This window comes from Podarcis pityusensis, assembly GCF_964106645.2.
Source record: "Podarcis pityusensis genome assembly, chromosome: 11".
Taxonomy (NCBI): Eukaryota; Metazoa; Chordata; class Lepidosauria; order Squamata; family Lacertidae; genus Podarcis; species Podarcis pityusensis.
In genome coordinates this window covers 31,416,502-31,430,431 of record NC_138036.1, presented here as the reverse complement: position 1 = coordinate 31,430,431, position 13,930 = coordinate 31,416,502, and the positions used below count along the sequence as shown (strand labels likewise).

Here is a 13,930-nt window from a genome sequence, read left to right as displayed (position 1 = left end):
CGGAATTTTTGCCCATGGCAAAGCAGCTCCAACACCACTGCTGCTACATATAAAGGACACCTAAGATCGGTTGGAAAGATCTGTTAAATTGGAATATGCTACACTATTTAGGTCAGAAGGGGGCTGCTAAAAAGATATAAGGAGGCCCTAGTTTATTGTAGAAATCCTCCAAAAGTCATTATTTTCTATTGTGAAAAACTCCCAAGAAGAGTGCTAAAATGTATAATTATACTTGCAGGAACAATTAAAACTCTGTACTGCAAGGGGAGCTGTTGGCACACAATACAAAGATTGTGCATTAGATCATCCATCAGCTTCTGTAATATCCACTTCCAGCTATAAGGAGTCATGTTTCAACACCTCCGATTCCCTGATGCTGACAAGCTAAACAACTTGTTTTGTCTCTGGGAGCTCTTCTCTGGTGATTAACTGCTTATAGTGAATACTAATTATGTGAAAATACAGTACTGTAAAAAAAAAAAAAGGTGGGGGGAGAACTGCCCTACTTCCTTTACCTGCAGCATCACCATTCCCAAACTCCCCACTTGCTTCTAAGAGGTATATGCTATTGTTCCATCTAATACAAATATGATGACATTTTATCACACTACAAATAAATTAATGTGCCTACTGTATATTTTGAAAACACTAAGTGACTTGGGCAGCAAGATTTTCTTTATCCTGCCATTTGCAGACAAGTTAAACAGCAGTGTATTGCTACTTTGTTAAATGTTTGCAATAACCACAAGCACGTATATAATTGCAGTGTGGTATGTGTGAATTAGGGAACTATTACTAGGAATGGAGCCTGATATATGTCCCCAATTCCCTACATCCTAACTTGAAAATATACCCTGAATTGTCATTTGCGTGAAAATGAACCTCAGATTAAAATCCCTTTTACCAGAGGAATCAGAGAATTTGTTCTTCCATTTTACATCCAAAGAGCTGGTTAAAATGCTAACATGGCAAAATTAAAAGCCATTAAACAATATAAGGCAGCGAGTGATTAAATCTGCCAAACACATTCAAAGCAGCTTAAGCTACTTTTTAATTAAAAAGAAAAAGATATCACTAGCAACATTCAGATGTGTTCATCTAGATAAAGCTAACAGATCATTCCAAACACAAAAGCTACTGATACTGCTATACAGGAGACTAAGTTTAGAAAATGACCTCAGGATTCCAACTCCCTGGCCTCAGGTACAGACTCCTTGGGCAGAGCAGAGTAGCATATAGACACTGCTACAAGTATGATCACTCTATGCCTGCTAATTAAGTAAGCATTACTAACAGTGGCCTTGGAGGAGGCAGTGTTCCACCTTCCTGACAAAATAAGGGAAGCAGCAGGGGAACACTGGTTGCAACAAAGATTGAAATGAAAATACCAAAAGCAATGTATGCCAATGAAAATACATAAAGCTAACTTTTGGCACAAAGAGCTTTAAAATTATTATTGTAATTGTTGAAACATGATAAAGTAAGGGGTGTTCTCTATTTAATCATTCCCAGCCAGAATACATTATTAATTTAAAATGAAAATTCTGGATAAGTACATATTCAAGGGCATCTTTTCAGAAGTTGGCCCCATTTCTGAGTCTGACACAGTAGATTTTTCTTTTCTTTTTTGTACAGAAATTGCCAGCAGGTTTAGTTAACCATAGGCTTGCTGCCAGGACTCTTAAGATCAAACTTATTCAGGCTGAGATGATATCATCTGCCCCAGGATACTGATATTTACAGAATCTGAAATATATACAACAGCAACCACCATACGCTAATATTTTTTCATCCGTTTATTTTCCTGCTAATCCAGTACAATTTCTATGTCTCATAAATACTCCATGTGCACATTTTTCTTGTTAATAATTGTTTCATGAAGAGGACATCTTACCTAAAAAACATGCCCTGAAATAAAGTACAGGAGCTTGATAGCTGCAGGAGTACAAAACATGATATTCATAGCGAATCACCTCAGATGCTGCAGAGTTTCCGGCCACTTGAGAGTCATCTAGACATTCCTGAAACAAACATTAACAGTGGACATAACCAGAGAGAATGGGAATGAAATACAAATGAATAAATACCTTAAATAATCATAGATGCTATCACCATGCTGTCACCTGCCTTATCATAAGATTATAATTTTAGCAATCACTTCACATTCTTTAGGCTGCCTTCCTTTTTTGTTTTATTTTTAAAACTTTCACATGTATCTTTATCTCTTTACTTGTTGACTTATTAATTAAAATAGGATATTTTTTAATGAGAGAAAGGTTTCTTAATGGTATCATAGTCAAGTTCCTAGAGAAAACTTGTAAAACTTACCCCGCCCTTCAGAACTCAACTATGGAAAGGGCATGTATGAATTGAGCAGGTCACTTCCAATTTAATAATCTGCAATTGTTAAACACATTCAGGCATCCAAAGTGCTTCATGTGCATTATCTAATTGTACCCCTTACAACAAACCTGTAGGAGAAATTCATTATCTCCCAGAATGCAGACAGGACTGAAGCTAAGACAGAACTGACTGTCTAGTGAGCTCGTACCAGAGCTGAGATTTAAACATGGGACTTCCTGATTCAAAGTTCAGTCTCTTAGCCATGATGCTACACCAATTCCCTATTATGTCTGTTTCACCTATAATGTTCTTTCTAACCCAAGAAAGGATAATCAATGTACCTTACTGTAGGCACTTGCAGATGGCAGGGACGGTGCCAGCACTAACCTCCCCAGTTGCCTATGCTGCTGCTGCATACTGGGATGGAGAGGAAGAGGTGGTGGTAAGGTCAGTGCAGTGCAAATGCACCAGCTGAGGGAACTGTTATATAAATCTAGCCTGGGTCAATTCACACAGAAATCAACACATGTTGAAGCAATTGTACGATTTTTATCACACTTCCAGCTTGCACCATGTTTTGCTACTAAACCTGGTTTAAGCAACTTTGCGGTGGCATGGTGAATTAGGCTGGGTAGATAGATGGACAAGTTATTATCAAACAGCTTTGCCACTGTCTATATTCTACATGGATACATTCCACCCATTTTGTCAACATACCAATTTAGTTCTGTGAAATGTTACAGTTACTGCTGAAGATCTTCCAGTCAATTTGAATAGTAAACTAACCTCAGATCATTTCCTATATAATTCAATTTATGTGGAACAAATGCCAATGTCAAGATTGAAAGAGACAGTAGGCTTGATGCTTTTTTTATTTAAAAAAAAATATTATTAAAGAACATATACTTCAATGTCATACAAAAATAAAGAAAAGCAACACAACTGAAAGAAAATGAAATTTAACATCCCCCATCCCAAAAATAAATAAATGTGGGTTGTTTAATTTACAATCTGGGGGGAGTATTGGTGTGTTGGGGTAATAACTTTTTTTAAAAAATGCTTTATTTATAAATAACACAATATTGTGCTCAATGTATGATATTTTCACTTAAAGCTGAAAAGATACTAAAAATTCCAAATATTAGCATATTTCACAGAAAACGTTTGAGCACAGCTATCATCGTTCATATATAAAATAAACAGCTTGGTGCAATTTTTGAAGAGAAGAAAAATCCACACAATCCCTTCAATTCTGTTCTTGCTACTATACTGTACAACTGATTTATTTATTTATTTTTGTAGTTTATAAACCTTTGCAACCATGTTATTGAAAACAGAGCTCTTAAACTGACTAAAAGGAGACCATTACTAAAGTAGGAGTAAATAATGATATGGTGAAAATATCTAAGCTACAAGGGAGGTGGAGCCTAATGCAGAGGTGTTTATTAAACCCTCCCAAAAGATCACAATTAACAAATTAATTTACTGGCAAGTACTGGTGTTCAAAGGCTTTGGAAATGAGGCCATTAACTTCTCTTTTTTCTTTTTAAAAAACATGCTTCATGGAGTGAACTAAAAAGAAATACTGGAACATATTTGTCAAGATAACACAACTGATGCATTCACAGTATAAAGGCAGCACGCCTGCCAGAAAAACGTGCATATGTGCGCACAAGCTGAGTAATGGCATGCTTCCAAATTCATGCCTTATACAGCCATAGAATTTGTAGGTGCACTTGGTGACAACCAGCTGTGAGTTCAAAATTCACTATACTGATTTTTCTGGGTGAAGTACTGAATGGCTGAATGGCTGAAAAAAACAGCTTCCCTAAGAACACAGTTGGCGGTATCATATGCCTCTCAGGTTGTAAATGAACTTTAATTCTTCCTCCTACATTAGAAAAATGCCAGAACGGATCATGTTAAAGATGGTATACTTGTGTTGAACTTGACTAAACACTTAACATTATGTTCCAACTTAGTAGTAGCCAGCAGACTGATCAGAAAATAAAACCAGTATATGATTTAAAATAGTCAAGATAATTATTGGAAAAACAGAACAGCAGAATTTTCTAGAAAGATGCTGAAGCAATTTTTAAAAAGATGAAAACCTGTTCAATAGACAACTATAACACAACATGCCATTTTATAGAGAAAACATACATGGTTTTTACTAGATATTCAGAGCTCTCATTTTTGCCTGCCTTGTTTCTAGAAATATGATGACTTGCTATATCTGTGATCTATAAACATACAAGGACTTCTGAATCCTTCTTAAGGCCAGCTCTAATCCCTTTTTATTTGGTAAACAGTAGTAACAGGATGCATGACATAAGGGCTTGAGTACTCATGTGTAATATTTTTCTCTGTACTTCCAATAGGGTGGATGAAAAGAATTTACCAAGGGGAAGTCAACTTTGGTCTCTGTAAAGGTTGATAGCATCATTTTCTGAAGCTGAGCCATGTTCTAACTGAAGTTCATTTTAAGTCACCTTAATACACCCTTTACAGTATTTGACGCTCCCTGTGAATGAAAAGACCACAAAATCTGAGAGATTATTCTGTTTAGTATTATGTGCAAAGGAAAATAAATTGTGCTTTTAAAACAAATTATCCTAGCTTTAGCTATAATGATTAGCAATCACATTAAGTAGTAAAGAAACAAGGAAATTTTTTTATCATCACTAAGAAATGTATAATACACCATAGGATACATTTCTTTGAACATGATTCTGCCTCATGTCCTAAAAGCAAGGTATAAAGAGGCCCTATTTGGTAATTAAAATAGCCCTTCCTTTTCCTTCCATGCTGGCACATCACAGCTGTGCCAGGTGCACATAAAAATGACCAACTGGTTATGGTAAACCAAGTCCCTCCCGCACAATGCCTTCAGGTTTCTGTTTTTTAGTCTCTCCTGCTGTGCAGACTACTTGGAGCAGGAGTGATATTCCACAATTACAAAACATTCCTATGAGGAACCCCTCTGTCCTCTTCACCAATGCTGACACAGCGGAATATTTTAATTTTGAAAGACAATGCAATCTGTTTTTATTGTTAATAGTGCATCATTGAATTCAACTCATGGTGTTTAATTCAGCTACGTCAGCCTTAGGGCAGATCCAATGAAATCAATAGGCTTGACCAACTTAAGTCCACTGATATGACAAAGTTGGATTCAATAAGTAAGTTGAGCATTCCAAACAGCATGGGAGGCCTTCCTCAGCAGAAGAAGCTCTCCACTTCAGTCTTTTGCCCTTCATGATTTGCGGGGGGCTACAGGAGGGGCAGATCTTAGGAGATTTATTCCTGTTCTCACTTTTTTAGGTACTAATTTTACACACAAGCAGAATGCCCAAATAGGGCCATAGACAGACATGCACCACAAGCAGACAAGCAATTTTATCCTCAGCATGCAGTTTATTCTGAAATGATTTTAACTGATATTTAGTCCTAGGATTTACTGCTGCGGATTTTTAAAAAAGTCATTTTATTATATATGTGCATTGGTTTATTATGATGTTATAGTTTTAGTGCTGCTCCTATCGTTCTTTTAGATGCACTAGTGTGTTTTAGAATATGGGTGACATCCACCACCATGTGAATCAACTTCCACTTGCACAATGGAACGTCTCCTTCCCCATCTTCTGGAGCAGTTTCTGGAGACTTGTGATGAGTTACTGGGGAGGAAAGGAAAGGAAAGGAAAACTCTGTTGTGCAAGTGAAGTGTGTTAGGCAACTGAGTAAGCATAACTGGAGGTCACCTTAATTTTTGATAATTTTATGGTTTGTTTTTAAATGGTATTTAATATTGTGTGCTGCCTTTGAAAGGGTACCCCTGAAAGGCAGTCTAAAATATTGAAACTGAAATAGTACAAATAAATGGATGTGTCATAACAAACAATTAACTACTCTAATAAATGCAACTGAAACAATGCAGTACAAAAAAATAGTTCTATTACTGCTCAATTCATTTTGCATTATGCTGGTTGCATTAATGTAACTTGCACTGTTTTTGACTGGTTTTATGAAGGCAAAACTAAAGTCTGTTATCAAAAGATTTGCTTGCAGAATGGTAAGTAGAAAGTTATCATATTCAACTGTTTCAAAACAGGATTTAACTTAATTTAATTCAACAGGAACTAATATTTTCTATTAAAAACAGCACACAATCACTTGATTTTTCCCACTTATTTTCTTCTCCATGATAATTTCACTTGCATGGCTGCCACACTGCATAGGAAAACTGAATCTGGGACTGACTGTTTCCTAAACAAATTGGGAAGTTGTCATCAGGAAGCATCTGTTATTTTATTACACTCACGTAAATGCATTTTTGTGCTATCATAATGGAGTACTGAGCAGATGCTTTAAAGCACTATACCTAGTGCAATAAATGCTTAATAATAAAAAGACAAGAAGTTGCCATCTAATTAATGATACAAGTTGCTTTACAAATTCATTCTCACAAGCAAAATTTGTCAATCTTCGGGTGGGTTGTTTTTTAAAAAAAGTATTATGCCTGCTTCCAAAATGTTATCAGTTCTGCTTCCTTTAACGCTATATTAGAATTGTTTGGGGGGGGGTTGAGAGGGAAAAGTTAATACAACATATACATTTCTCTTTTTGCAAACAAAGGATTTTTGTCTTCTCAAAAAGCTCTTCCAACAAGACCCTTCACACAAAGTTCAACTGTTAGCAGAAGTCGTTAACTTGACTTTGGCATTGACTGGTCCAGTTCAAGGCAGAACACAAAGTGAGCAAAGGAAGGCAACTGTTACAAAAAAGATGCTGCAACTTTTCTTCCCCATCCTCAAATGTCACACAAAGCTTGGTCCAGATCCTTTCTGAAGCAAGATTCTCCATCATTGCAGATCCAGCTTGTAGGCATTTTAATAGTATGAAAAAGTGATAGTGGAATAGGTTGATATGACATGGATGTATTTGCAAGACTGCAGTCCTTCCTACACCTCTTCAACAAACTCCCTTGCTCTCCTACTGCTAACTGTAACTCCCTTCAAAATTCATATTGCAGAGTCAAGTCTTGATCCCATCAACAGGAAGTCAGAAGCGGCACAAAGTTTCTAGTATGATTACCGTATTTTTCGTTCTATAGGACGCACCGGCCCATAGGACGCACCTCGTTTTGGGGGGGGGGGGAAATGAATAAAAAAAATTATTCCCCCCCCCCGCGGCTGCCGCCCCAAGCCTCGCATGCTTCGGGCGACAAGCTGCAGCCCCAAGCCTTGCGCGCTCGGCGGGACCTCCTGCCGGGCGCGCAAGGCTTGCAGACACTCGCCCGAAGCACGGGGAGCCCTCCGGAGGGCTCCCCGTGCTTCGGGCGACAAGCTGCAGCCCCAAGCCTTGCGCGCTCGGCGGGACCTCCTGCCGGGCACGCAAGGCTTGCAGACACTCGCCCGAAGCACAGGGAGCCCTCCGGAGGGCTCCCCGTGCTTCGGGCGACAGACTGCCGCCCCAAGCCTTGCGCGCTCGGCGGGACCTCCTGCCGGGCGCGCAAGGCTTGCAGACACTCGCCCGAAGCACGGGTAGCACTCCGGAGGGCTTCCCGTGTTTCGGGCGACAAGCTGCAGCCCCAAGCCTTGCGCGCTCGGCGGGACCTCCTGCTGGGCGCGCAAGGCTTGCAGACACTCGCCCGAAGCACGGGGAGCCCTCCGGAGGGCTCCCCGTGCTTCGGGCGACAAGCTGCAGCCCCAAGCCTTGCGCGCTCGGCGGGACCTCCTGCCGGGCGCGCAAGGCTTGCAGACACTCGCCTGAAGCACGGGGAGCCCTCCGGAGGGCTCCCCGTGCTTCGGGCGACAAGCTGCAGCCCCAAGCCTTGCGCGCTCGGCGGGACCTCCTGCCGGGCGCGCAAGGCTTGCAGACACTCGCCCGAAGCACAGGGAGCCCTCCGGAGGGCTCCCCGTGCTTCGGGCGACAGGCTGCTGCCCCAAGCCTCGCGCGCTCGGCGGGACCTCCTGCCGGGCGCGCAAGGCTTGCGGACACTCGTCGGGGCTGCAGGCTGCTGCCCGCAAGCCTTGTGAGCCCGCGGGAACTCCCGCCGGGCTTGCAAGGCTTGCGGATAGCTTCCTGAAGCCTGGAGAGCGAGAGGGGTCGGTGCGCACCGATGCCTCTCGCTCTCCAGGCTTCAGCGAAAGCCTGCATTCGCTCCATAGGACGCACACACATTTCCCCTTCATTTTTGGAGGGGAAAAAGTGCGTCCTATGGAGCGAAAAATACGGTAGTTGAAAAGCTATTGGATCTGAAAGATGTAAAAAAAGTAAATGCAAACCATTTAGTGCTAATAGGGAACACTAAAGTAGCACTAGTCGGTTATGTTTTAGGAACATAAGTATTGAATCCCTAAACTCCAAATTCCTTAATGTGGAGTATGGTGCAATCCCCATGCAATAAATAATTGTCTAGGAAAGTCTCAAGCAGAAGATGCATCCAGTAAATAGGCTGTATGCTTTTATTTTAGGTTTCCTACTCTGGAGTGCACAAATCAGTAATTTTGTGTTACCAACAATGACTTCCCACAAGGCTTTGCATATTTTAAACTTCTGTGTGAAATATTGCCCTTTTTACACCCCAAATTATACAATTACAAAGGTGCGCTTCACCTTGGGCAAATGGAGTACCAGATCAAACGAACATGGAAGACTACATCAGTACAAAGTTAAACAAATAAAGAACTGAAATTAGCTTAATGTAAGGGTGCTGCTGGGGCTTGTCTGCTTGGTTTGATTTTATCTCTACCATAAGTTTCCACCTCCCAGGTGTTCTTTATTAATCCTGAATTCACCCTTGTTGCTTGAAGTCCCCACGAGTCTAATATATTCAAGCTTACTTTGGCTTTTTGGCATAACTTACTGAGTTGTGTCTAATCCTCCCCTATGGAATCCAGCAGTTAAACATATGTGGTCAATTACATATAATTTTCTAGGATCAGACCACCTCACAATACCACCTACCCCTAACACTTACGGCTGTCAAAAGACATGGAGAATGGCATTGGGAGAACAGCAATTCTTGGCACGTGAACAGAGTTTCCTTCAGACTGAATAACCACTAGACCACATAGGCCAGGAAGGCAGTGACGATTACAGTTCAGTTTCAGCTCCAAAACATGAAATCATGAGACTGGAAGGAACTCAAAGCCCCAAATCATACTTTAAGGCAGGATCTTCTACCAGATATTAATCCACATCCAGACCACATACCACTTTACAGTATGCCACAAACACAGAGTGAGAATGAAAAACCCTGCAGGCAAGGAATAGTTTGGTAAAACAAATCCAAATGGCTCAAGCAAATAAGGCAAACATGCTATAAGGAAAGACAACGCCTTACCCCAAATTGATATGAGAGAAAATTCTCTCTCAACACCAAATAATGCTTAAAATTATTTGAGAAGTGGAAACAGAGCTCCATAATAAGGAAAAAAAACCTTCCTGTAACAAAAAAGAAATATGGAATGTTGAAAGCCTGACATTTCCAAAATCCTCAAGCTTCCTGTAAAAGCTTCTATTTTTCTTTTGCCAAAGAAATAAGACTGCATCTTAAATTTCTATGTACTCCTATGACAATAAGTGGAAAGAAGCAAGGAAGCTTTATACTAATTACAAACATGAGCATCTGCATGAATTCACCATAATCGTTCTTCTACAATTTAACAGCTTTATGGGAAATCCTAACCAAATTCTGGATAATATTATGGTAAGCATTAATCACACCCCCTCCACATTAAAAAATAAAAGAAAATGTTTCACTGACAACTTATAGATGATCCAGTGAGAGGAATGCTTTGCCTTAAATAAGTTCTAAACATAAATGTTTTGCAGAAACAATTGGCTGCGGTTAATTTTTGTGCCAAATGTAATTTCAACAAAATATTTCTTTCAGAATAGCTTGCAACTTTACCTAGCATAAAGTCAGGGTGGGGACACAGAGGGAACTATGTTCTCTCCAGCAAGTTCCAGCGCAAGTCTGGCATATTCTTTGAGGCTCAGTTGGTTGCTACGCAGAAGACAAAAGCTTTAGTGTTTTAAGGGAGCTATACAGAATCTTCATTGCAGGAAAATGAATTTCACTTAATGTTACATTTGTACTACAAATCTATGGTGCAACAGCTTTTGAAATACTGTATACCATTCTGTTCGCCTTACCTCGAAAAGGATACTGTAGAGTTGGAAAAGGTTCAGAAAAGGACAACCGATATGATCAAGGGGGTGGAGTGTTTCCCCTATGAAGAAAGGCTGCAGTGTTTGGGATTTTTTAGTTTACAGAAAAGGCAAGTAAGAGGTGACCTTCCTCTCTCCTAACACTAGAACTCATGGACATCCAATGAAGCTGAATGTTGGCAGATTCAGGACAGATTTTAAAAAAGTACCGTACTTCTTCATGCAGCTCATAGTTAAATTATGGAACTTGTTTCCACAGGAGACAGTGATGGCCACCAACTTGGATGGCTTTAGAAGAGAATTGGACAAATTCATGGAAGATAAGGGCTCCTAGTCATAATGGCTATGATCTTCCTCCATGGTCGGAGGCAGTAACACTTCTGAATACCAGCTGCTGGAAGCCATAGGAGGGGCAAGTGCTCTTAAGCTTGGGTCCTGCTTCCTGGAACCTGGTTGGCCAGTGTGAGAACAGGATGCTGCGCAAGATGGGCCATTGGCCTGACCCAGTAGACTCTTCTTATGTTCTTACTGTCTTTGGTCCTACTGCAATAACATCTTCAGGATAAGCCTGTTTGCATTCACAAAAAAAGTGTATGGCTATACCATGGTTTAGTGCAATGTGCACAAGCTGCAGTGTCTTAGGCTCACATGTTTTCTCCTCCTAAGAGGTGCCTGAGAAGAGTTCAGATGCTTTTGATTCAGGTTTCAGTTAACCACAGTTTGCAGTGTTGTCCTGGGTTTGTGGTTAACTATACCCATGGCTAGTTTCAACAAATGAATGTCAGAAATCATGCCTTACATAACTTTTGAACTACATACTTTCTGATTCACAGCATGTAATCTTAGTCACACCATATTATATGCAGCCTCATGGGAGCATGCCAATGATTGTGAAATTATGGGAAACCACGATCTGCTTCCTAAAGGGATGATTCAGTTCTAAATCTGGGACTTCATGGTGCAGCCTTATAATAAATAACTTGGTTCAGATGAAAGGTTCTTGGTCCAATAAACCACAATTTACTAGACCAAGAATGAATCTTGCACATATGCACCCCCTCCTCCTTTGTGTAATGAAAAAACTCCCAATACATATTAAACAACCACTTCCTGTTACATCTTAACCATGACACAGTAGTTTAATATCTGGCTATAAACCAACATATCAAACCACAATTCAGATTAATGGGAAACTGTGGTTTAACAGGACACTGTGGTTTAATAATGGGAGTTTTCCATTATGGCATAGAAGAGAAGCAGACAAGGGAATGTGTGGGCACAATATTTGTTCTTGTTTGGCATGAACTGGAGCTTAGTCCCTCTGCAAACTACAAGAATGGCTACTGACACATTGAGCCCCCGAATGTTCTCTTCAGGTCTGCAAGACGTTCTCCAAAATGCTACCAGAAGCTACCTTCAAGTCATTCTTACACTATTATGTCAGTCCTCTATCCAACCATTGCTCTATGAAGATTAATGTGATTAAAACTGTAAATAGGACAAAAGTAAGTCTCTCAAAATTGGGGGCACGGGTCAGGGAAGAAGCAGTCCTTGGTCAAAGATTATTCATTTTGCCAAATGAGGGGGGAAATATGAGGGACTGTTGGTATAAAAAAGATCTGAAACTGTAATCTGCATAGAACATTTTTATTAGAGCAAGAGGAAACTGTGTGAAGTCAGTCGTGTACTCGGATAAATCTGTTCCCAGACAGTAGTACTCCCTTGCTAGAAAAGTTAAGACTGTCTGGCTCCTTGTCCTTCCATAAGCAAGTGAAGACTTTCTTATTCCAACAGGCTTTTGGGAACTTTTTGTAAGGAAAGGGCTGCTGCTGTGATGTTTTTATTTATTTATCTGTATGTTTTAATAGATCATAAAACATACAGATATATGATCTATTGAAACATACAGATCATAGCACCAGCCCTTCTATTAAAAAATAATTTTCTATTAATGTTTATTTGTTTTTAATTTTTTGGGATAGCTCACTAGGTAGAACATGATACTATTAATATCAGGATTGTGGGTTCAAGCCCCACATTGGGCACAAGACCCCTGCACTGCAGGGGGTTGGACTAGATGACCTGCATGGTCCCTTCTAACTCTATAATTATATGATTCTATGATTCCCTTTTTAGCTGTTACTATTTTCTCTGTAAGCTGCCTTGAGTTTCTGTAAGGGTGGGATATAAATAAGCAAAACAATAATAAGAATAAATCAACAATAACTTTTATAGAGGAATATGGAAGCACATAATAGCTACTAAGAGAACTGAAAGTGGTCTGAGAGACACTTTCTTTCCCTTGGTGTATACTTGTATTTTTTTCTACTGCCAACTCTGGTAAAAACAACAACAAACCAGTTTTTGAAACAACACAGTCTTACAAAACCTGTTTATCAGAGGCAAAAGGATGATGAGCAGTGATCACAAGCAACTGTTTCTTTTTCTAATTGCCTTTATCTCTCTGAACAATATTTTGTTTTGCCTTTGGCCTTCACTGCAACATTTCTATACGCAACAGGTTGCAATACAGTGCAAAAGTTTAGATCATGAGACACGCTGCCATGAACCCTGAGAGGCTGTCAACAGGGTGTTTGTTTGCCTGTGCTCCATGATTCAATACCTAAAAATTAATGCAAAAATGATCCCAGGAAAAGGAATACCCCTATGTTATCAGAGCAAAGCTTGGCATGCTGATGTCACAGCTCACACTGATCCTGCAATCATCTTACCAGCAGTGCAGTTTCTATCTTATACAACACAGAGTCTGTTGGGATTGGAAGTGTTGTATGAGGGCATCCAACTGCCAAATTAAGCCACACTAAAAAGCAAATTCTATGAACAGCCAAAATGCATCTTTTATGCATGGAGAAAAACTGAATGCTAACAAGCAAAAGGCTTCCATGAGTCACCGAACCAACAGGCACTCTCAAGGCACTTCTTCCCCTCTCCTAGACTCAACAATATTGTCTTACATTTCAACCTCACTTTTAGGGAGCTTTCTGAAGTGATGCCAGAAACTACTAAATGTTTGAGAAGAACTCAAATATTAAGCTGATAGCTGAATATGGATTTAATTTTTGTTGAACGTATCTCTGCAATGTAAGGGGTGTCAATATACTCTAGGCTGCCATAGTCATCATTAACATGTAACATTTAAAAAGATCTTTGCCAAATAACGCATATTAGAACATGAACAGAACATGTTGGTTGCTTTCTATGTTTTGCCTTATTTTCAGCTAGGCCAGAGCAATCAGTGATGTCAGCCGAGAAAGCATAAGACACAGCAGTCATTATGCACAACAAATTCACCCACAAATGTGTGGTTAGGTTATTGACAATGCTGTAACTTTCTAGTTTGGAGCTTGGAATCAGCCCTTTCTAACCCCAAGCTATCAGAGCCATCAGA

At 39.9% G+C, this 13,930-nt stretch overlaps 1 protein-coding gene across 4 annotated transcripts in view; it reads right to left on the bottom strand.

Annotated features, from left to right (window-relative positions):
- ATG10 (autophagy related 10) overlaps nt 1-13,930 on the bottom strand; it is a 109,120-nt gene that overhangs the window by 35,312 nt on the left and 59,878 nt on the right. For all 4 annotated transcript variants that reach the window (XM_080973077.1, XM_080973074.1, XM_080973075.1 and 1 more), the window contains exon 4: nt 1,895-2,021. In XM_080973077.1, the coding sequence (XP_080829203.1) occupies nt 1,895-2,021 (127 nt within the window). The remainder of the gene's footprint in view (nt 1-1,894; nt 2,022-13,930) is intronic.